We start from the raw sequence: 24,002 nt of genomic DNA on the forward strand, positions 1-24,002 counted from the left end.
GCTTTCTTTGTGTAAAGACACGGATCCATAGCACTCCTGTTGTAGCCCAGTGACTGCATAAAGGCATCAAACTTATGATACCACTCCCTAGGTGCCTGCTTCAAGCCATAAAGACTTTTCTTCAGCTTGCACACTAGGTGCTCCCTGCCATGTTCTGCAAAGCCCTTAGACTGCTCCATGTATATCTCATCATGCAAATCCCCATGCAAGAATGTAGTCTTGACATCCTTAACATCCATCTGATACATGTCCAAGTCAAGCTAAGAACTAAGGCCAAAACCAAGCGTAGGGTGGTCATCTTGACCACAGGAGAAAAGACTTCATCAAAGTCACCTCCATGCTCCTGTTTAAAACCCTTAGCGATAAGTCTTGCCTTATAAGTCTGTTTGGGGTTTCCAAGGGTACTTTTCAGCTTGTACACCCATTTACATGGCAAAGCTTTCTTGCCCTGAGACAATGTAACCAAATCCCAAGTCATATTCTTATGCAAGGAGTCTATCTCAGACTGCATAGCCCTCTCCTAAGAGTGAATGTCACCCCTACACAACCTCATCATAGGTGAGAGGCTCTCCTGCATTTGTAACCAAGACATAATGCATCGAGGGCTCAAATCTATTAGGTGGACGTCTATCTCTAGTAGACCTGTCTCACGATAGGCTCTGCATCCGGTCCAACACCCTAGCCATGTGTACCAACTGCTACTACAGGCTATCCAACTGGTTGTGCAGGAGCACATGGCTCCTCCTAGAATATAACCATGTGTATCTCTACCACCTTCTCATGCTACCTATGCATCTTGTCTTCATGAAATACTACATCATGGTTGCGGATGACTTTCCGCATTTGTGGATCCCAGAGGCGGTAACCCATCTCGCATGCATCCCCATAGCCAAGGAAAATGCATTTGACACTCTTAGGATTCAACTTAGTACGCTTGTCTTTGGGCACATGGCAAAATTCCTCACATCCAAAGACACGTAGATGCACATAAGATGGAGGTTTCCCAGTCCATAACTCCTCTACAACCTGAAAATCCAAACTACTAGAAGATGATCTATTTATGACATGCACAGTTATACTGACCGCCTCAGCCCAAAAGCTGGCTAAGCATATTGTGTACATGCTCTTGGATGGTTCTATTCATCCGCTCAGCCAAACCATTCTGGGGTGGGTATAGGGAGCGGTCAACTGACGCTTAATACCCCTCTCATCACATAATTGCTCAAAATCATGTGACACATATTCTCCCCCATTGTCAGTCCTAAGGCATTTCAGCCTATGCCCAGTCTGGTTTTCAACAAATGCAAGCCATCTCTGAAATACAGCCAAGACATCTAACTTAAGCTTAATGGGGTAAGCCTAGACTTAACGCAAAAATCGTTAATGAACGTCACAAAATACTCGGCACCACCCATAGACTGACAATGCATGGGCCCATAGACATCCGAATGTACCAGTGCTAGGGGCTCACTCATGCGTGTCCTACCAAACTTATTATGAGTATTCCTAGTTTGTCTGCCATAAAGACAATGTTCACATGAATCAAAACATGTGTAGTCAAGGGGCCGTAAGTACTGCAAACCAGAAAGCATTTTCATTTCCTTCAAGGACATATGGCCCAAATAGGTATGCCAAAGAGTTACATATGGGATGGAACCCACTGACAAAACATGGTCAATAGAGGACCCATCAAGTACAATAGGATATAGGCTACCACCTTTGGCACCTCTAGCAAGCACAAGTCTGCCACGTGTGATCTTCTAGGCAGAATCCCCAAATGAAACACGAAACCCAGCATCATCAAGCTGCCCTGCAGATGTGTAAGCGCAAGTACATGACGTACATCCTGTAACAGAAAAGTACTGCTAGTAGAGAACTGCAGTCGTACATCCTTAATGCCAACAATAGCAAGTGACCTGTCATCACCCAAGAAAATTGAACCAGAGACAGTGCGGTAGGAGTGGAACCACTCATGGCATGGTATAACATGAAATGAAGCACCAGAATCCAAAAGCCAGCACTATGCATACATAGAGTAAACATCGATCAACAACATAGCATCACAAGAACTAGCTGCAAGTATGTACTTCCTATCGGAGTCATCAGACTACATGGCATTTATCTCCTCGATTTTCACATTAGATTTTGCAGGCATAATGCTACGATTAGAGGACTTTTCCTGTACTTTTTCGTTCCCCTTTTCTTTGCCCTTCTCATTGTGCAACTCATAACACTATGGGCATATATGACCCTTCTTGCCGCAATGATGACATGTCACATTAGCATTTCTCCCATGAGACTCGTTTCACGACTTACCATGCGACTTAGACCTAGACTTCTGTGAGTCTCTACCACGGACATTCTTGCCATTACCATCTCTGCCTCTAACAGTCAAAGCATGTGACACACAAGAGGCATTCAAGTTCTTACAATTGATCTCTTCCTGTAGAAGAGCACTCTCTACATCACGCAAGTTCAAAATAGTAGCAAGAGCACATAAGGCAGTGCAGAATACATCCCATGACTCACTTAGAGTCCCAAGCAAAAGCAATGGAGTAACCTCATCATTAAAGGTAATACCCTGCAAAGTCAAGTTCTTGAGAATAGCATGGAACTGGCTCAAATGAGCAGACATTTTCATTTTCTCCTTCATGCGCAGATCCATAAGTTGCTTCAGCCCCAATACATCTGACTTAGAAGATCCCAATCTCAGAAGCCTCGAAGCTCAATAGTATAAACCACCTACTCAATGTCTATCAAACATCCAACGATGCTCCCACTGGCACAAAAGCCGTATGGATCAAGCCAAGAAGCTCAAGAAAGGCATATGAGAGTACCAGTGACAAAAGATCCAAGACCAGACATCAATAAGACATCATGAGCATATAGGCTCTCTCTAGCCTCCAAATAGAGCATCCATAGACATCAATTGTATCCCAAATACAACTCTGGCAAGCCAAGAAATATCCCAAGTAAGTTTTGGGAAGCTAGATGCAAGCCAAGACAAGGCACTAGTAGCAATCGGCTCCAAACAATGTAACTAGCATGTAGTAGTGGCATAGGCCAAGCATGTCAAGACCGGTCAGACATAGGTAACACACATGCCATATGTACATCCAAGACGGAGCATCAAATGCATTCCAAAGCTAAACTCAAGCCCAAATGAATATCTAGAATCAAAGACAAGCTCGATGTCGTACCCCAAAGGTCAATACTTCATTGCATATCCCAAAGACATAGCCCGAAACCAATAGGCATAACCAAACATGAAGTAATAGGCTTCAGCCCAATGTTGTATAGTAGTGATTTACTATTGAAAACTGAGTATTTTCAACAAGAAAATCGGTCCAAAATGATGGCATAACATGTGCTTTACATCCCCCAAACTATAGGGCATTAATAGGTACCAAACCAGTTAAATAGAAGTGTCCAAGCAAGCATAGCATTAGATGCCAATGTTACTTCTACATAATACAATTGTGGGACTGCTCTAAACAGTCCTGGGAATGTATAGATCAAACCCAAATCTGATGCCAATGATCAAGGATGCTTCAACACATGTTAGAGATCATTGCCAAGTGCATTGCCAAGCCCGAAGAAGCATGACATAGCCATCACTGAGGAGTAGGTGAGCTATTGTAGTATGCTGTCCAGATCAGCCAAAAAATGACACAATTTTTTTTATCTCTGCTTCTGCTACTGTGCATCCACGTGGCCTCAATGCTAGTGGTTAGAGGCTCCAGGGGATGCCCTGGGAGGCACACAAAAGCCTCAAGTGCCCAAATGCAAGAGGGAGCAAGATACAAGCTCCAAGGCTTTGAGCTATAGCTGCCCTGATTGACTACAACCTGAGAACTGAATAAAAGCACTGAAAGAACACTTCAATACCTCTGTAGCAATGCCTTGAGGGTGCCTCAATAGGCCAGTAAGGTGCTCAAGAAGCCGGGGAGTGATGGGAGCTCGGGAAGGTCGGCTATGGCTGTCGGGAAGGAGACCTAATGCTGTAGATATTTGAATGGAAGCTAAGAATGCCACAAACCAAGCTTGGAAAGTCAAGAAGCGTCACTCTGATACCAATTGAAAGGTGAGAAGGATCGAAACTTACTTGGAACTGAGCTATGGTGGAGAGCAAGAGCAAGAAGAGAAAGAGACACAAATGGGAACTCCAACAGTCACAATGTGTGACCGGGCCTTCCTTTATTCAAACTGTCACTAAAAGAATAAAGAATAAAGTGACGATGGTGGGCACCTGCCACTTGCAATGTGTAGTGGCAGGTACTATTAGTGTAGTAATACATGGGCGGCTAGGCAGAGGCACCTTTACGCCCAACATCTTTTCTATTAACTCTATGAATAAGTTTTCTATAGGTCCGTTGGTGTAATTCTTCTAGACTATTAGCTTTTTCTACTCTCCATTGTGTCTTATATGGTAAATATAGTAAGTATGAGCTTGATAATGTATTTTCTCCATAACTTGAGTTGACTGTACAGATAGACTACCATATTCCTTAACAGTGTACCATGTAGTGGGTAATGTAACCATTGACTTTTTAAACTTGTCCAATAATGTTTCAAAGTCTTGATAGTCATATGAATTCCATACCCGCATGTCACAAAACTTAAAGATCATATCTAAAGATTTCCAAACGTTGGCCTTGCGCGATCATCCTTCACCACTATCAACGTGGTCCATAATTGCATTATGGTTGCACTTCCACCTATTGAATTGAAATCTTTGAGTGGACTGTATTACTTGACAAGGACTATCTGAGGGTGATATAGATAAAAATATTTGTGCTTTCACATCTCCAATGGAAAGTTTCATTGGCATGTCTCTACCACCCCTTAACATTTTCTCATCCTTTTCAAACTTCACATTTTCACCATGCAAACCAATATTTAATAATGCCTTCTCAAATGTTGCAATTGCCTTGACCTGTGAAAACCTAGGTCACATTGTTTAGGCAAAACATATATACAAGAAAAGTAAATTCTTAATGATTTTGCACTAAACATGCATTGTGTAGATATGGACTCGAGACAAGGAAACATCTAAATTTGCTCTAAATTTTGGATCTTTGATATGCATGTCAAGTGTCTTTTTCTAAATTTTTCAATCTAGTTTCTTTGTAGCATGCATGCAGTAATATTCGAATTGGCTCCACTTGAGACATTGTACATGCACTTTAAGTCTTCAAATCACTTGCTAGATGCCACTCTACTTTGAATCTTCCAAACCCTTTCACATCCAAAATTCTCCCATTCCTTTGCCCACTAAGTGTTTGGGGTATATTTGTCATATGGAAAATCCAATGCAAGGTTTTGAAATTCTCAAACATAACCTAGAATACAATATATTATAAGTGTGTCACACACCCACACTATTAGTACAAGTAAACTTTCAATATAAATATATTGCTCACCTCAAAGGACCCTAGAGAGAATATATTGTTCTCTCATTGGACACTAAATCATTTTGGATTGTGCTTTGAAATTCTTGGATTAAGTTCCCTATTCATCAAGGTGATAGTGACACATTCTAGCTTTGTATCCTTCACAATATGCCACTCATCAAGCTTGAGTAAAAATTTCAAGACATCATCACATTCATCTAGAGTCACCTTAAATAATTGAATAGAGTATGACTGTAAGGCCTCCAAGTTGTAAAATATATTGTTGTATTTGTTATAAACCATTGCCTCCCTTGTTGCTCCATAGTGCATATCTTTGATATGAAATAGAGCTCTTAGGAGCTGTAGAACTTGATCATTCACTTGTTTTTGCATTCTTTTGAGTGATGTTGGGTTTGGTGATATTAGTCCATGCAGTTTAAATTCCTTCATCTTCGATTGAAGAGTTTTGTAAATAGCTATGTATCCCTTGCTAGATATACATGTCTCATCCAACAAAGCATGCATATTGCTTGAGCTAAGTTGGTTCCCTCTCAAGAAGGCCTCAATCTTATGTCGTGTAAGCATTTGATACTTTGGATCCTTCAAGTTCACTTTGATAGCTTCCTTATTAAGAAGCAATTTCATGTGTTTAATTTATGTCTCCATGCTTAAAGCCTTTTCTTCATTAGGTTGTAGAATATCTCTGTATTCAGAATCGAAATGTTCATTTATCATATGATACATTATAAATACTTTATGAGATGGAGAAAGAAGTAACAAAGAGCTTACTTACTTCAATGCATCCATCATTTTCTTGGTGTTGCCGCTTCGTAGCTTCATATCTTGAATATTTTGAAGTTTCCTATACTATTTGTGAACCCCCAATATTGTTTTTTAAAGACTCAATTGATCTCTCTGTTTTTCCAATTCCAAAAAATCATGTACGTTTTGCAGTATTTTGTGCTTACATTTCCCTAATGCTAGCCTCAAAGAGGCATTCTCCATCTCTAACAAATCTCTTGCTAACTTATGTACAATGCTAATGGCATCCAAATGTTGTGTGTATCCTGAGAGGCCATTATAACCATTTCCAACAAAGGTTCCTAAGGATGTAATATCCTTGAATAGAAGCATGGAGTTATGCAAAGGATCTTTTGGATACAATTTCCCATCAATCCATAGATCTACATTCCTCTTTCCTTGTAACCTGCACTGTTCTTTGGATGTAGAAGACATCCAGAGATAGGTTTTGTTTTTGTTACTCAATGGCTCATACTCACAATCAAGCTCGACATGGAGGTGATATGTATCTCTCTTGTATCTCTTTGATGATGATTTGAGCACTACCATCTCTATTTGCGATATTGATTCCACCTCATCAATCTCCATTTATAATGTTGATTTAGTCCTAGTCATTCTTGTTGATTTCACCCCAACTATCTTTATTTGTGATGTTGATTTGTGTCCCTATCTGTGATATTTGTGAAGTTGCTTCCAAAAAATGAGAGAGAATATATGGAATGTTTCAAAACATAATGTGGCAAGCACAACTCAATGCTTCACATTTTCTTTGGCTTATCTTTTGATAAAAAAGATTGCACCATTAATCCCAATCAATCTAGATACGAGCTCTCAAGTTCTAAGCATTGGACACTTAATTCCAAGAATTAACCTCTACACTCTTAATTAGGGTTAATTGAAAACTTAAAGGCTATGGGCTAATCTGTGTATTTTGGGAAAAATTTTTAAAATTTCTAACTTTTTTATCATTTTTAATGCTTTTTGGATTACCTCTCTCTATGTTAAGGTGGAATTTGTTACAAGGCCCAAACTTGAGTTCAAATCTCTCTAATCATTCTATGATGTATCAACACAACGAATATGCATAAGCTTTTAAATCCATGGATATGAAATTGCAAAACAATCCCTTGTATAATTTAAGAATGACTATTTTTGGAATTCAACAAACTAATAGACAGTACTCAGCTCTAGTGGGCAACTAAGGTTGCAGCTATCATGCCAGGGTAAGATAATGAGAATACTCTTAATCATTGAGACATACATGTTTATAGTCGAGATGGATGATGTGTATTGCATTTCAAACTTACATAGAGCATATAGGCCTATGCTATATGTCCTTTTTCCTATGGGTGATGATGGTTGGCATGTAAAGATGTCTTATAGTAATGGTAATATTCACTTAATATAGAAGAATTTCCTAATAATGACTATGTTACCTAGATGCAATTTTATGCCATGGCTATAGTACAGAGTAAGTGGAAACCTAATCTCTTCATAACAATGACATGTAATCGAAAGTGATCAAAGATAAGTGATGCTTTGTTACCTGGTGTAGAGGCGAGCTCAAGCTCAACCGCCAAGACCCATGGACCACTTATTGTTCAAGTGTTTCAAGCGAGCACTAATAACTACCTCTCACATAGCCAATGCGATATCCCTCTCTATGAGCGTAGTGAGCTTACCTTGATGCCCGATTGAGTTGCTTCCTCTCTCAAGCACTCTGATAGCTCCACGATTCGTGATGCAAGCTCAAGCATTCTCAAGCCTCTTTCTCCAAACTCAATCCTCCATAGCCATGCGCAAGATGAGAGAAGAGAAGAGAAGAAGAAAAGAGGAGATGGTGGAGGGCTTCACCTCCAAGATCCCTCACCCTCACAAACTCACTCACACTCCCTCCCTCAAGCACTCACAAGCAAATAAGCAAGAGAAGAGAAGAAGAGAAGAAGAAGAGTCCACTTTGCCACACACCAAAGAATGAGCTCTCATTCACTTTTTGAACTTTATATACAAAACCCTCTTTCCCTTAGGCGATCATCCCCTTTTTACATGGCCATCCATAGTCTATGCTCTTTTTTCCATTGTTCTCCTATCTTCCTAGCTTCCTTCCTACTGCCCATCTACCTTTACAATTTGCATGGGTAAGAGCCCGATGCTCTTAAAATAAATCATGATGCACCTTGCACTCGTTTACAAAAGTATTGACTTGCACTTTTTTTTGTGTGTCTTTCTCCTTGATTTAGGATTCTTCTACGCTTCTTGTGTTTCCATATTTTTCTTAGCGCGCCTTCGTCTTTTGCTTTAGATTTTCCAAATTTTCCATCTTGTTCGTTTGAGGGTTAACATTACCCCTTGCTAGATGAGTGTCAATCCCATGGCACTAATGCTGAGTGGTTGGAAGGGTGATGGATGTAGCCACATGGCTTTTTTTGAGTTTGTATATATTGAAATTAAATATTGTGTTGGATGGATCCCTGCGCGGAGAGAGATGGATGTGTGGATCCACCTTTGAAATTAAAGATAAAGTGGGACCAATCCATCGTTTGGCCCTCCGTGGGGCTGCCGTCTCTTGTGTTGTTCCAAATGAGCTTCTTCATTCACTTTTTGATTAGGGTTACCTCAATCTACCTTTGCCTTGGTTTGCCTTCATGAGAGCATTGTTGCATAAAATGGCCCCTTGTGTAGGTGGTTGATAGTCCCAAGGCATTGTGATTTTGAGCTAATGTGGATTCAATGAGAAAGGGCAGACGTGTGAGTTGATGATGATGGTGTTGCATAGGAATTGAGCTTAGAAAGAAACAAATCACCTGGTTAAGGTGGTGGGGGTCGCGGGCGTATTGCATGGATGATGGGGCCACCGAAGTCGGTGATTGATCCCTTTGTTTATATCTAGAAAGAAAAGAATGTGCACTACCTGGGGCTGTCTCTATCTTACCATGGAGTGCCAGGTGCACATGCTTGTGGAACTAGGAGGTGGGTCTAAGCCCTCGATGGTGTCCCACACTTGAGGACCCATTTTGTACGTAATGGAGGTGCATTGCAGGGAGCTTAGGGTGAAAGGTCTAACCATAGGCAAAAATTACCTTCCTAGGTATGTCCTTCCCTTAATGTGCCCTAAGCATGTGTCGTAGGGAATCAAAAAGGGCTAGGGGGTTAAACAAGGAGCTGCTCAACCAAGGCCACCAGATGCACCTAGCTTGAGAACCCCTAGGTGTAATGAATGTGACCCTTGTGCATCTTGATGTGTCTAATGTGATATCTCTTTTCATTTCCATGTTCTATGATTGCCCTTTTTTGCTTTGTACCTCCTTGTCTTTTCTTTTCTTTTTCTTCTTTTCTCTCTTTTTATTTTTCTCTTTTTTTTTTTGTCCAAGTTACATGATCATGACAAAAGTTAGTCTTCGTTATCGAAGTGGGGTGGAGAAGGGGGCCTAATAGATTTGTTAAGGAATTGGTGGCTTTGGAGGTACCCCTTGAGGTTTAGGTGAACCTGAAGGGTGGTGGTGGAGAGGAATGGATGATTGCAATGGGTGAAGTAGCTATCATTCATATCCTCTAGAAGAGCTAAGCAAAATGAAGGTAATGGAGTAGCTTACATCATTAGTCGAGCCATCACGCAACTATCTATAGCGTTAGGATCAAAATGGAGTACTGGGAGAGTAGGCTCCTGCGGGGTGGGGTCTTGCCTAAGGAGTATCATAAGCAGTCTAAGGTAATTACAAGTAGTAATAAAGGCGAGGTCAGGGCATGAAGAGAATTTGTTAGTGAATTGGATTAGGGTATCATACAAGTTCTCTTATGTGAAGACGAGGCATCTTCATATGTAGTACAATGAGGATTATAGATTATAGGGAAGTCGTAGCGGCTGTGGACACTAGAGTCAAAATCCACTCCCACCCTTCGAGGGTAGGACATAAAGGTTGGGTCATTCTACCTGAAGGGTTGAGTGTTGCAAAAGGCCATACAAGTGTCCAGGTTGGCGTTACAGACCCTTCTTCTCCATTTAGGTTGACATTTGTAGCCAGGCACAGACCTTGGCACTTCAAAAACCGTATTTTGCCAAAATTCAGCATCTTCAATGGCCCATAAGGGAGAGAGGGCACCCCAGGCACCTATCCCACCATGCGAGGATGATGCAAGACCCTACGTAAGGTGGTGGGAAACTGGAAGTTAAAGTCAAAGAGGCTCCTTAACGTTTCTTGCCTCTCCTAGATTACAAGGTCGACGTGGAAGCTCAGTGGGGCATCATCCTCGCATGGCGGAATAGGTGCCTAGGGTGCCCTCACTTCCTTGGCATTCCATTTTCTCCTTGTCTCCTTCACCATTTTTTCTCCTTTCCTTTAGTGTTGCCTTTCTTTCTGCAGAGGTGTCTACGTGTTGTTGCTCTTCAAGTCGTGGGAAGGAGGCAATGGAACAAGCTTTTCTTTTTGTGATCCCATTTCAAAGTTCATATCCACCTCCCTCTCCTGGATTGGCTCCTAGTGCTCTTCATTGATGAACCCAAGTACATCCACTTCCTCCGAGGTTAGGCCTACCAATAGGAGATAATGTTAATTGAAACCAGTCCTCAACTTACCCTCACTCTGTGCACATGTGTGCGCATGTATTCTTTTCAGTGCACACGATGCACAATTAGGCTCTTCACTCTCTTTAAGTGTGTTTCGTATACTGGAAATCAGAGTGAGTGAGAGAACAAAGGGTCTGCGCAACTCTAGCACTTGTCTATGGGTTGGCTTGATGGGATATGTGTTCGGTTTCTAGCTGCCCTCGCCAGCTTATAAGGTTTTCCAGCGTGTTATTCTATTCAGCTCATTCAAGGGGTCAAGTTGGGTTCTTACAACCAGCCCACAACACCAAACACGTCAAGCTTAAGGAAACGCGCTGCTGCACAATTCTTGACTATTTGGTCATGATTTCTAGGTCTATAACTACCTGTGAGGTGTTCAGTGGAATCTCCCGGTGCGGATTACGCTTTTCGTTGGTTCGGGTTTGTCGAATTTCTAGATTTTCTCTCTAAGATTGTGTTCGATTTAGAGTCCGATTTTAAAAATTGAATGTCCAATTTACCAATGTTTGATTCTAATAATGGAGATTCGAACAAGGTCAGGTCCGATTGTCACAATCGGACAAGGTATGTCTGATCGGACGGCTTGAGTTGGTTCGAGTGGGATATGTCCAATCCTTGAAATTGGACAGGGGTGCCTGGTTCAATTTGAATGTATGTCCAATCGGACCAATTCACTGGGTCCAATTCTGTGGTCCAATTGTTGCAATCGGACGGGGTGGTGTGTCCAATTTCTTCTCATCCAATTCTCAGAATTGGACGGAGGTGGTATGTTTGATTATGAGTTGGTCCAATTTTTCAAAATCGGATGGGTATGTCCAATCGGACTAGATGGGCTTGTCTGAATCCAATTCTGGGAATCGGATTGTCCGAGTTAGATTCTGGGAATCAAACACTATGAAAAGCATCCGATTCTGCCAGCCAAAAACGTACGCCAGTTGTGTTTTGCCCCAAATCTCCACTCTATTGTCGCCACCACCTACAAAAACTTCATGCAATCAAGAAGGGGTGTAGACCAAGGATATCCTATACCTGAATCTTGCCAAAAGCTCCGACATGCTCCAATCGATCCAAAGTAGATTCCTGATCTACAAGCTCACTCTCTCTCTCTCTCTCTCTCTCTCTCAAAGCCAGGGTTGCAAATAAGGCTTTCCCTGGTCATCTAGGATCTTAAACCCTTGTTGGGCAACACCTTAGTCTTTCCGATCACCCTGCTTGCGACTCCAACACATTCAAGCACTCTTTTTTTCAATTTTTTCCATGTTTGTGTCCTATTCATGCCTGTTTTACAGAAGCAAACCCCAAGCTTTCCACTCTGATTTCTCCCACCTATCCTACTCTAAATGCGACAAAAATCAAAAGAAAAGTAGTAAAATGATTTCTCCTCCTCAACTAATCATCAAAAACCAAAAATACTTACTTGTAGCATGGATTAAAAACCCAAAACCTCCTACCTATCTCAAGCTCCAGTTTGAGGATGAAACCCTTACTTCGATACTCGATTTGAAGCGTGCAAGCACTTAACCTTGAATTCATTGGTCCCAAAAATGGAACCAAAATGTAGAGGCGAGCAAACGCCAAGACCCACGAACCCCTTATTATTCAAGCATTTCAAGCAAGCACTAATGGCTACCTCTCACATAGTCGACGCGCTATCCCTCTCTACGAGTGTATTGAGCTTACCTTGATGCCCAATTGAGTTGCTTCCTCTCTCAAGAACTCCGATAGCTCCACGATTCATGATGCAAGATCAATCATCCTCAAGCCTCTTCCTCCAAACTCCATCCTCCATAGCCATGCGCGAGACAAGAGAAGAGAAGAGAAAAAGAAGAGAGGAGATGGTGGAGGGCTTCACCTCCAAGATCCCTCACCCTCACACTCGAACTCCCGCCCTTAAGTACTCACAAGCAAGAAAGCAAGAGAAAAGAAGAAGAAAATAAGAAGAGTCCACTTTGCCACACACCAAAGAATGAGCTCTCATTCACTTTTTGAACTTTATACAAAACCCTCTTTCCCTTTGGTGGTCATCCCCTTTTTACATGGCTAGGCTCTTTTTTCCATTGTTATTCTATCTTCCTAGCTTCCTTCCTACCGCCCTTCTATCTTTATAATTTGCACAGGTGAGAGACCCGCGCTCTTAAAATAAATCATGATGCACCTTACGCTCTTTTACAAAAGTATTGACTTGTGCTTTTTCTTGCACGCCGTTTTCCTTGATTTAGGACTCTTCTACACTTATTGTGTTTCCATATTTTTCTTGGCGCACCTTCATCTTCTACTTTAGATTTTCCAAATTTTTCACCTTCTTCATTTGAGGATTAACACCTGGATAGACTACTTATGATTTTCTTGATCTGACTAATCAAGTCATAAAAAATATGTTGATATAATGCATACATTGTTTGTTTGGAAATGTTGCAAGTTATGTTAGTATAATTGAGTTTCAAAAGTGACGGTTGCTTCATTCTCATACTTTGATAATTTTGGAGTACCCTTTTAACTCTCTAAAGCGTGCCATTATGATAGATTTGTTAGTATTGAGTTTCCTTATAAGGCAAAATTTTTAGCTTTGTTTGAAACTATCTCAAAATGTTATGTTCATGGTCCTTACAATACATTGAATCCAAAGAGTCCTAGCATGCATGATGGTCAATATACTAAAAATTTCCCTTGAAAGTTTATGAATATGACAACTGCTGATAGCTCTTGTGATCATATTTACAAAAGACGGGATGATTGAAACATGATCACAATAAAGGGTAATACTATTGATAATCGATGGGTTGTTCCATATAATCCTTACTTAAGTAAAAAATACAATGCATATATAAATGTTAAGGTATGTTCAACAATGGCAAGGTTGTTAAGTACTTGTACAAGTATATATACAAGGGACTTGACTATGCAACCATCAAATTTTCTACCGGAAACTCAAGGTTGAATGGTATGAGCATTTGTGAAGTGGACAAGATTGAGAGTTACGTAGATGCACAATATGTTTCTACTTCAAAGCATGTTAGTAAATATACGACTATGTTTTGAACAATGAGAAGCCCGGTATACAGCTATTGTTGGTGCACTTGCCTAATGAGAATTATGTGGTGTTTCAAGATATAGACAATATATCAAATGTTATGCAAAATGAAAATCTCAAAAAAACTACTCTTACAAAATGGTTGTTATGCAATTCTATCCATCCAGTGGCTCAACCTATTCACTATCAAGACTTCCCAATGTATTAGATGTGGAATGCACAATAAAAAATGTGGACCAAGAGAAAGCATGAAAATTTATGTGGTTGAATATACTTTGTGCCGCCTACATGTGGTCAGCGTTATTGTTTGCGAATGCTCTTAATAGAGTCTTGAGAATATACATATTTTAAGGATTTGCATACTATTAGCAATGTGAGGTACATTACTTTTAAGGAGGCTTGCATTGCAAAAGGCATGTTAGAGATTGATGATGAGTGTGTTATGTGCTTGAAAAAAGCTGCCTCTATACAAATGGATGCCCAATTTCATGCTTTGTTTGCTGCAATTTTGTAGCATGGACAAAGATTTTCTATCTTTGATGGATTGCCAGAACCTCATCAAACAAATTATCAATTGTGTGCTAATTCTCTTTAGAAGATGAATATACATATGATATATTAGAGCAACATAGAGTTTGTGTTTCTATGGAGGCAATGTTGAATGACGAACAAAGAGTTGCATATATTGTAGTTATAGATATTGTTGGTGCAAACTCTGGGGATTTTTCTTTAAAAGATGGTCTCAATGGGTTTGGAAAAATATTTCTTTATAAATGTTTGCTTGCTAAGCTACATAATGATCATCATATAGATTAGCAACAACGTCATTTGGCATTGCTACTTTGCTTCTACCAAGTGGTCATACAACTCACTTAAGGTTTAAAACTCCACTGGAACTAGGTAATCAATCCACTTGTAATATTCGTATTCAGAGTAATCTAACTTAATTGTTGAGATGCTCGAGCCTTATTTTGTAGAATGAGGCCCCCATGATGCAAATAATCAATCCACCTATAATATTTGTATTCAAAGTAATCTTGCTCAATTGTTCAGATGTTGAAGCTTTACTTTGTAGGATAAGGTTCCCATGATGCATAAGTATACATTTGAAGCAGTTAACAGAACGTTAAGGGATATTATGGATTGTGATAAACCATTTTGTGGAAAGGTCATTTACTTTGGAGATGATTTTAGACAGATCTTACATGTCATGATGATAAAGGGCTCCCGTGTAGGTATTGTTAATGTGGAATAATATGTTACTCTCATTTGTGAGAGTATATTAGGGTGCTAAGGTTGTTTGAGAATATGTAGATATCAATATTTGGTCATGTGATGGATAATGGGCTCATTAGTTTGATTCAAGGGATAGGGGATGGAGTGGGTATTACAGAAAATTGTAATAAGTTATATATTCCATCCAATATGGTGTGAAAAGGACACTATCAAAACCTTGGTTGATAATATGTATAATTAAGTATCCACAATGAGAGACTTTGAAGCATATTTCAATGCGCATGCTATACTTGTAGCATACAATATAGAGGTGACTTCTTTGAATCATCATGCATTGCAATTGATGCCATGAGAAGTTATACAATACTATAGTGCGGATTGAATTGTAGAGATAAATAATAGCTCAATTTTATACTTTGTAGAGTACTTAAATATACTAGATCTTGGAGGTGGATTCTTCCCATTTATTACTACTAAAGATGAATACCTATTATTCTACTTAAGAAATTAAATCTAGAAAAATGTCTATATAATGGTAGGCGACTAACATGTAAGACATTCAATAGAAGTATGGTAGATATTGAGATAATAACATGAACAAATGTAGAAAAATGAGTTTTCATTCCTAAGATCACTTTTCTTCCCAACACTTTGTAACTTCCATTTACTATGAAACGAAGGTAGTTTCCTATTTAACTAGCATTTACTATGACGATCAATAAGTCACAAGATAGACTTTGTTTGTTGATGTTTATTTAAAGATATTACTATTTACACATGGATAGTTGTATGTTACATTTTCAAGGGTAAAATCCTCACATGGTATAAAAGTCTTGGTGGATGAAGATGAAGGGGTGATAAAAGCCATGACAAACATTGTATACAAGAATGTACTTTCAAAGATGCAATGAGGTGTATTGTTTGTTTGCAAATATGTATTTATGGAAAATGTAATGATATGCATTGCTTTTTTGCAAAGATGTTTCTCTTTTTATCTCTCTCCTCTCTTTGTAACATCCATCTCTTCCTCTTCCCTCCTTTCCACGTCTCTCTCCCTCCCCTTGTTTATCCCTCCTCTATTTGCGACTCATCTCTCTTAAATCCTTCTTACATCTCTCCTCTCTTCACACACACACACACACACACACTCTCTCTCTCTCTCTCTCTCTCTCTCTCTCTCTCTCTCTCTCTCTCTCTCGTATATGCATGTATAAAAGACTAGACATGCATTTGCATCTAGGTATATAGAGACTCATATATGCATGCAATGCCTTTTATGCACTAGACTTGTAAACTTTATCCATACTTACTTTGCATAATATCTAGAAGTAGCTCTATATGATCCTTGGATATTACAATTAGAAATACATTGCACTAGATTTTGTATCCTTGAGTTTAGGAAATCACATATATTCTCTCCTTTTTTTTCTTTTTTTTTTTGCTAATCTCTTTGTTCCTACCCCTTTTCACCCCTCTCCTCTCTTTGTAACTATTCTCTTACATATTTGGTATCCATCTCTCTCTCTCTCTCTCTCTCTCTCTCTCTCTCATGCACATTTTCTCTCTCCCTTTTTATCTCACTCATGTCTTTGCAACTTCTATCCCCTTTATCGCTCATCCTTTTTGCATCTCTCCTCTCTCTTCACACACACACTCTCTCTCTCTCTCTCTCTCTCTCTCTCTCTCTCTCTCTCTCTCTCTCTCTCTCTCTCTCTCTCTCGTGTATATGCATGTATAAAAGGCTAGACATGCATTTGCATTTAGGTGTATAGAGACTCTCATATATATGTATAAAGACTTTTATATGCCAAACGTGTAAACTTGTATCCATACTTGCTTTGTGTGACATTTAGAAGTAGCTCTATATGATCATTGGATGTTACAATTAGAAATAGCATTGCTATGCTGAAATGGACCATAAATGAAAGATATAAAAAATGCACCACAAAGTCCAAGTGTATCCAAGCATTATAAATAAACTCCTTGTATTAATAAAAAATAAGCATTTTTCCAACTAAGTCAACTAAAACGAAGCTTTTTCCCTTTTTTATGATTTATTTTTATATTCAAGGATAATAATATACACATGTGAAGTAGAGCCTAAAACCATAGTTTGTTATAGAGACTGCGCCAAGAACTTTGCACCACAACGTTAGTACATGACATTCTAAAATCAATTATAAACCTCATATCTATCAACCAACCACAAAGTGTTACTCTTCGATTGTGCTTATGCAATTGTATCCAAATGTTACAAAAAGCACTCTTAACATAAACAAATAATTAAAAAATCCCCATGGGAACTAACCAAAACGGAGCTTTCTTTTCTTCAAGGAATCATTGGGAAAATTTTCATTATCTAACACAGCATGGATAAGTGAAGCAAGTCTCGTTGCTACTCTTCGTGTGAGTTTTCGTGGAGTTGATGTAAACACAATGCATTCTACGTGTTCCCTAAAAGGTTCCTTTCAACTTAACGTCTTCACCTCTTCCACCACCCGCCACTGTTGATGATGTAACTCATAGAACCTTGAATCTATGTTTAAACAAAAAAAAGTAGGTAAAAATCACATGCACAAGCATGCAAGTATCTTTCAATAGGCATTCCTTCCACATTTATTTTGTAAGTATTGCATGTAAGGGCATGCTCTTGCAATGGTTTTTAGCTATACTTCTTTATTTTACCTTTCTTTTTGAAAGGCCTCTACAAACCAACACAGCTTCAAAACTACCCACATTGAGGCAATGCTCAAACACATCAATGTGCCCCATGTTCATTTCCACTCAATTGCAATGAAAATTGGGAGTCGTCATGATCTAGAGTGGGATTCGATATGAGTGTTGCAATCACCTAAGTGACCCAGCTCTATGTATAGTGGAACAATAGAGAATGAAGCTGCTAGAATACTTTGAATGTTGGCCTCAAATGAAAGCTTTAACTAGAAAATGATTGCAAGTGCAAATTTGCAAGGATTGTCCTATTTAAATCAAATTTACTATTATGCTTTCCAGCATAGAAAGGTAGAAGTTGAAGTACCATTAACAATATACATAGACTAATGAACATGGACACTTAGGAGTTAGAAAATTCACATTTTGGAGGCGAAGTATAAAGAATTAGCAACTAGGAGCATTAAGTTCACAATTACAAATAGAAGTTTTAAGGAGTACAGCATCCAACTTATTCATCACCAGTTCAAATAGGATTAAGTTTGAGACAACAGATAAGATTATATTATCGAACATCTAATACGACCTCAGAAGTACAAATTCATATTTGGACCGTTAACTTCTGTCTAGCAAAAGTAGACCAAACACGCTCAAAAAATGGAGTCCTCCAACCTTTAGCTTACAAGCAGATCTTACACCTGCCAAAAGGATCTATCTACAGTCTTTAACGTATACAAGCAACAGTCCGCAATCTCGATCCTCAACTACGTAAGCCTTGCTTGGTGTCAGTCTATGTACAAAATACCATGATTTATCTGATATCCAGCTTGATGTTTTAAAAGAAAAGTGTGACCCAACGTTTGAAGGATTGCTAGGATGTAAACAGCTTAGAACATCCAATCCATGTGGCCTGACAGGGCATTGGATATGTCTACATCCAAGTCATAGCACAGATTGATCACCTCCATAGGAAGGCAGGTTGGGTACAACTCTTGGATGTTGATTTGATGACAGCAAATACCACAAGTAGCATGAACAGTCTAGCAATGATTCCAGGAATCCTCCTAGTCATTGAGATATTTGGCTTCAAACTGGCGGCGCAGCTCCAAAGCTTTATCATACAACTCAACATCCAGGCCATCCACATTCCGGCCTACTCGAGCTTGCAAGTACATCTGAGACATAAGTGACCAAACAGCCTTGAAGCAGACAAGCCCTTAAAAGAAAAGAATCTGATGTAAAAGAAATATGAAAGAAACAAGTGCTATAAAATCTTCCATAAGTGTGCATATTAAAATCAGGAAATCTCAAGAACAAATGTTGGTGCCAAATTGAAAAGGCAATAGACAGCTCAACAGCTGAAGGAAGCACATTTACAATCACAGAAAGAGGCCAGACCTCCCTCCTCACACTTTCCCACCCAAAAGACTGGTATCGTTTGAATGTTGAGATCCAAGTTTGAGATGCATCTTGATGACTGCATCCTAGACTATGTCAAGTGATATAAAAGCTCGTGCAAAAACTCAGTATCAAGGTAAAGCTTTCAAATGCATGCCCTTGTAAGCCTGCTGGAAAGATATACATTGGCACACTGAATTACTGTGATTACACACATAAAAGCACATAGCAGCATCAACTCACACAAAAAACAGGATAGAAGACAGGTGAAGACTGCAAGACGAACCCAAGATTTACCGTATCAGGCTATCAGATACTCACACACCAGGATGTACCACTCATACATGTAAACTTAGCACTCCCACACATATATTCACTCCCAAACACTTATATGACACTCCCATACACTTGTATCAAATTCTATGGGACTCCCAAACACACACACCCCCCCCCCCTTGCAGGATGTTACAGCAAAAAAATTTCAGGAGGGAGAATGTGTCAGGTAACAAGCTCATATGTCAGGCTCAAACAATTATATACACTGCTGCAGTAACATAATAGCAAGATGACCCAGCAAGCAGCAATGAGAAACATGACGGCTGGAAGTATGCACTCACTAAAACTAAGGAGTCCGCAGATGCACATCGATGGGCTGAGTCAAGCTAAGTGTCGTACTCCGTCACTCTTTGTCACGGTAATTCGCTTCCACATTGCGTCACTCTGACATGGTATTTGAGCATTGAAGGACTGACCTAGGGTGGACCTTTCTGAAGAGGAGTTTTCAGCACGACACAAGGCTGTGTTTTCAACGTTCAAGAGCGAGCAGGTGGGCTGCGCATCAAAACAAGGCTGAGGCGAGCGTGGGCGTGCAAGAAAAGAGAAGAGTTGCTGAAGCTGCTGCTGTTTTTCTACTGCTAGAGATGGAAGAAGGCTGTATTTTTTAACTTCAAGTGCAGATTTTACCTTTTCATCGCCTCCGGCGGCTGAAGAAGGTTCGGGACATGTAGACAAGAGCCCTAGCATGCTGTGTTTTCACAGTCAAAGAGGGTTTCTTTTGCGTTTGTGCAAGCATTGCAGGTGAAGATGCCTACAGAAACTAACGTGGAGTTCCAAGCAATCATGGACCGGATGGTGCCTACTTACCAGCTCTTCCATCAAATCAAAAGCTCGATGGCAACAATTACTGCATATGGCATGTGATGATGTTGGCCATATTGGAGTCTTATGATTTGGCAGAGCTTGTGATAGAGGAAATCAAGCGGCCCTCTGTGAGGATGAGTCCAAACTCTCTTCAAGTGCTCGTGCAGAGTTGACCAAGGCCTGCCACTCATTGGGACAAACCGAATACCAAGATATGTTATTTTCTTTTCCTGTCTTGTACAACAGCTGTGATAGCCCATATAGAGCACTTGACGGTGGCTCGAGAAATATGGCTCGAACTTGACCAAATATACAGCCGGATGACCCTTATAAAGAGGGTTTCTTCGGAGGTGCAAATGCGGACCTTGTCCATGAATAAGTCTTCTTCGCTTCGGGAACACATCAACAAGCTTCGACAGCTTCAAATGCAGGTTCAAAATGCAAGGAAGCCCATTTTCTCCAAAGACATGGCGATCACTTTATTGTCCCAATTGCCGCCACGATTCGGTACCTCTTATTCCGCTCTTATTACTTCAAGACAAGAGTCGACTCTTCACTGGGAAGAGTTGGTTCATATGATCTTAGACCAAGAGGATCAATTGAAGGAACAAAATACTTCCACATCCGAGGCATTGATTGGTCAAGCCTCTGAGAAGAAAGGGAAGGACCAAAAGACGAAGGAGAACAACAAATCCAAGAAGAACAAAGAGAAAGAATTGACAGGCCATATTTGTGGTAAGACCGGCAATTGGAAGAAGAATTGCCCCAACATGGACAAGAAAGACACCAAGAAGAAGGACATGAAGGATTCTGGAGCCATGGCTACATCCTCATCAATTGCTTTTCTACACTTAGCGATCATTGAGAACTCTACACCGAAAACTTCCAATGCTGCGATGACAGCTCCCCACGCTCGAGAGTGGATTGTGGACAGTGGTGCCTCACGGCGCATGACTCCTTCAACAATAGGTGTTGCCCATATGCGACCATCGCGTGGGCAAATTCTCATAGGAGAGCTCTTCTGTGTCTATTGCTGCACGGGGTGAGATGCAATTGATTCCAGATGGACATGATGATACCCACACTTCCGAGATGTTGCATGTACTTAGTTTAGGGCATCATTTGCTTTCGGTCCATAAGATTTGTTCTCTTAGTCTCTTGGTGGAGTTTGACAGTGATGCTATTCGAGTTCTTAATTGTGGATCAAGGAAGGTTCTCTCTTCATGGTATGAGGAGAATGGGATCTACAAATTGAAGTCTTCTTCCACTCCTATCTCTCTTATTCTTACCTCTCAGACACAGTCCGAGCTATGGCATGCTCGGTTTAGCCAACTATACTATGAGTATCTTCGAAAGGCGTCACGTGGATCACTTGTTCGAGGTTTGCTGGACATAGTGGTGAGCCACCAGCCATGTGGCTCCTGCATTCGTGGGAAGCAACATAGGGATGCAATTCCCAACAAAGCTTCGAGGCAATCTACTTCACCTATGGAGCTTATATCTGCAGATCTTTGTGGCCCGATGAGGAATAAGTCCTTGAAGGGGAGCTTGTCCAGGTGTTGACTTCCATGATACTTTTGCCTCTACAGCTCGCATGGCGACTATTTGTGTTGTTCTTACCTTGGTTGGCCATAGAAGATGGCCTATTTTTCAATTGGATGTGAAGTCGGCCTTCTTGAATGATGATTTAAAAAAGGAGATCTATATAGAGCAACCTCCTGGTTTTGGTTCCTTACATGGACAGGTTTACGGGTTAAAAAAGGCCTTGTATGGCCTAAAGCAAGCTCCATGTGCTTGAAACGAGAAGATTGACTCATTTCTCCAAGCCAAGTTGAGATATCAACATTCTAGGGCCAATCCACAGCTTTATGTGCACACTTCCGAGGGAGGTCGTGTTGTTTGTCTTATTGCAAGTGCTCATATCCAATAGATCGAAGAGACGAAGGCAACCCTACACTAGAAAGAACCTCTTTGGGGATCGGTGTCTCATTAAGGTTGTTGCCATTCACCTTCTTCCCTAGTGCTAAATAAGGTTTGTAATATTCAACAAAATTAGTCATATGGCATGCCAAATGGGAAAAACAATCCTGTGTGATGCATCTATAATCTGATCAAATCGTCCTTGCAAGCTTAAGACAGACCTCTTTGGATTGCTTAAGCCTTTACTCTTGGATCTTTTGTTGGACGCACTAAACCTCTCCAAAGGTCATACTTTTTCTTTTGCAAGACTTTGGAACATCCTCATGAACCAGCTTCAACAATCAATTCAAATCAAGTGTCATCAAATCACCAACAGAATTCTTTATAAGCACTCTGCCATGGAGTGTTTTTTTAGTGGAACTATAGCTATTCCCAGAAGCATGGCTACAATGTGCTGTCAATATGTAAAGCGATAGTGGTTGGTTAGGGCCTTTAATAGACAGCTAATTAAGAAGAGCAAGTTGCAACAGTTATGGTTTCTCAAAAAACATCTGACTTTTCAAATAAATGTCAAGCTATGAGGGATCAAAAGGATCTTACGTCACGGGTAAGCTGTTCATATTTGTCCCAATGTTTGATACACATTGGACAATCTATGTATACTGTGTAGACCACCATGGATTGTCTTGTAGGATATCATCTGTCATCTAATTATTGCTTTATTGGAAGCACCTCAATAGGAGCCTTCTCCATGACACTAAATGGCCCTTTCCTTAGTGACACCTCAATCAAGGTGCCTCCCTCTCAGAAACTCATGATGTTGTAGTAACTCACATTTGGGAGTTATAGTGGGAATTTCTCTAAAACTTCTTGTGATATGGTAAATGAGACAACATTTGCTTTGCCATCAATAACAACCTGAGGAGGGAACCCTACCTCTTGTGTAGATGATCCGTGCGCAAGCGTGAGCTCCCCAATAAACTGGTAAAGTGAGCCTGTGCGGAGGCGCAGATCCCTGAGGAACTCCGTGGAGACCTGCAAGCTCGCTCCCTTGTCTGAGATGACGGCCATGCCGGTGTCGATGTCATAGCTTTGCAACCTATTATGGAGAAAGCGGCGCACAAACACACACACATACAGGCTCAAAAGAAGAGGAAAGGCGAGGAAATGAGGGGGAGAGCTCGGAGGCAAGCATCGCGGTACCTTCCCATGACTCGAACAGAGGAGGGAGGCCCGACGAGAGGGGAGGGGGGCTGAAGCTCGTGCAGATGAACGATTGTCCCTGCCTTGACCGCGACGGCAGAAGAGGAGGACGAGGATGCCATAGCTGATACCTGCTGTGTATGGAGAATTCCGGCGCAAAAAGGGAACTCAACATTGAGCAGCTGTTCCCGCTACGGTGTTTGGGCGGCGGGGATGGGTTTCATGCAGTTTTTTCAAAAATGGGAAATCTCTCGTGATGTTGCGTATGTGAGGATTCACCATCACTCATTATAGGGAATCACATGTAGTGTAAAAATCAAGTAGAGCTCAAAGTCACTATTACATTTTATATAAGTATTTTTGGTTTCAATGCCATAGTATAGCTACAAAGTCCATACCTTTACACTCACCCTCGTTTAATGAATTATTATCCGTAGTAATTTTGTTTTTCTTAGCGACTCTCACCAGCTAAAACCACCAATTCCGATGGATTTTCTTAAAGGGATGCCATATCTTACGGTTGGGCATCACTCCAAGGTAGTGTCCTTAACAATCTAAGGGTGATTCACTTGACTCATTCCAAGATCTTAACACAACTCATGCTATCAAGTTTGTCAATGTCTATCGATCTCTAGGACTTGACTCA

General features: G+C 40.4%; 1 protein-coding gene across 3 annotated transcripts; it reads right to left on the reverse strand.

Moving 5' to 3' along the window:
- Positions 1-17,256: 17,256 nt before the first annotated feature.
- On the reverse strand, positions 17,257-23,603 carry MDO1 (telomere-capping, CST complex subunit). 3 transcript variants are annotated; one of them, XM_087697306.1, is made up of 3 exons: positions 23,357-23,603; positions 23,090-23,252; positions 17,257-17,561 (listed from the first exon to the last, which is right to left on the reverse strand). In XM_087697306.1, exons 1-3 carry the CDS (start codon positions 23,476-23,478, stop codon positions 17,508-17,510), a joined length of 339 nt encoding a protein of 112 aa, XP_087553432.1. In that variant the 5' UTR covers positions 23,479-23,603; the 3' UTR covers positions 17,257-17,507. The 3 variants fall into 3 exon arrangements, with proteins under 3 accessions (XP_087553432.1, XP_087553431.1, XP_087553433.1); XM_087697305.1 differs by lacking the exon at positions 17,257-17,561 and adding an exon at positions 18,237-18,870; XM_087697307.1 differs by lacking the exon at positions 17,257-17,561 and adding an exon at positions 18,879-19,260.
- Positions 23,604-24,002: the final 399 nt, after the last annotated feature.

This window comes from Lygodium microphyllum, chromosome 17, assembly GCF_053477565.2.
Source record: "Lygodium microphyllum isolate KBCC chromosome 17, Lygodium_microphyllum_v1.1.10, whole genome shotgun sequence".
Lineage (NCBI taxonomy): Eukaryota > Viridiplantae > Streptophyta > Polypodiopsida > Schizaeales > Lygodiaceae > Lygodium > Lygodium microphyllum.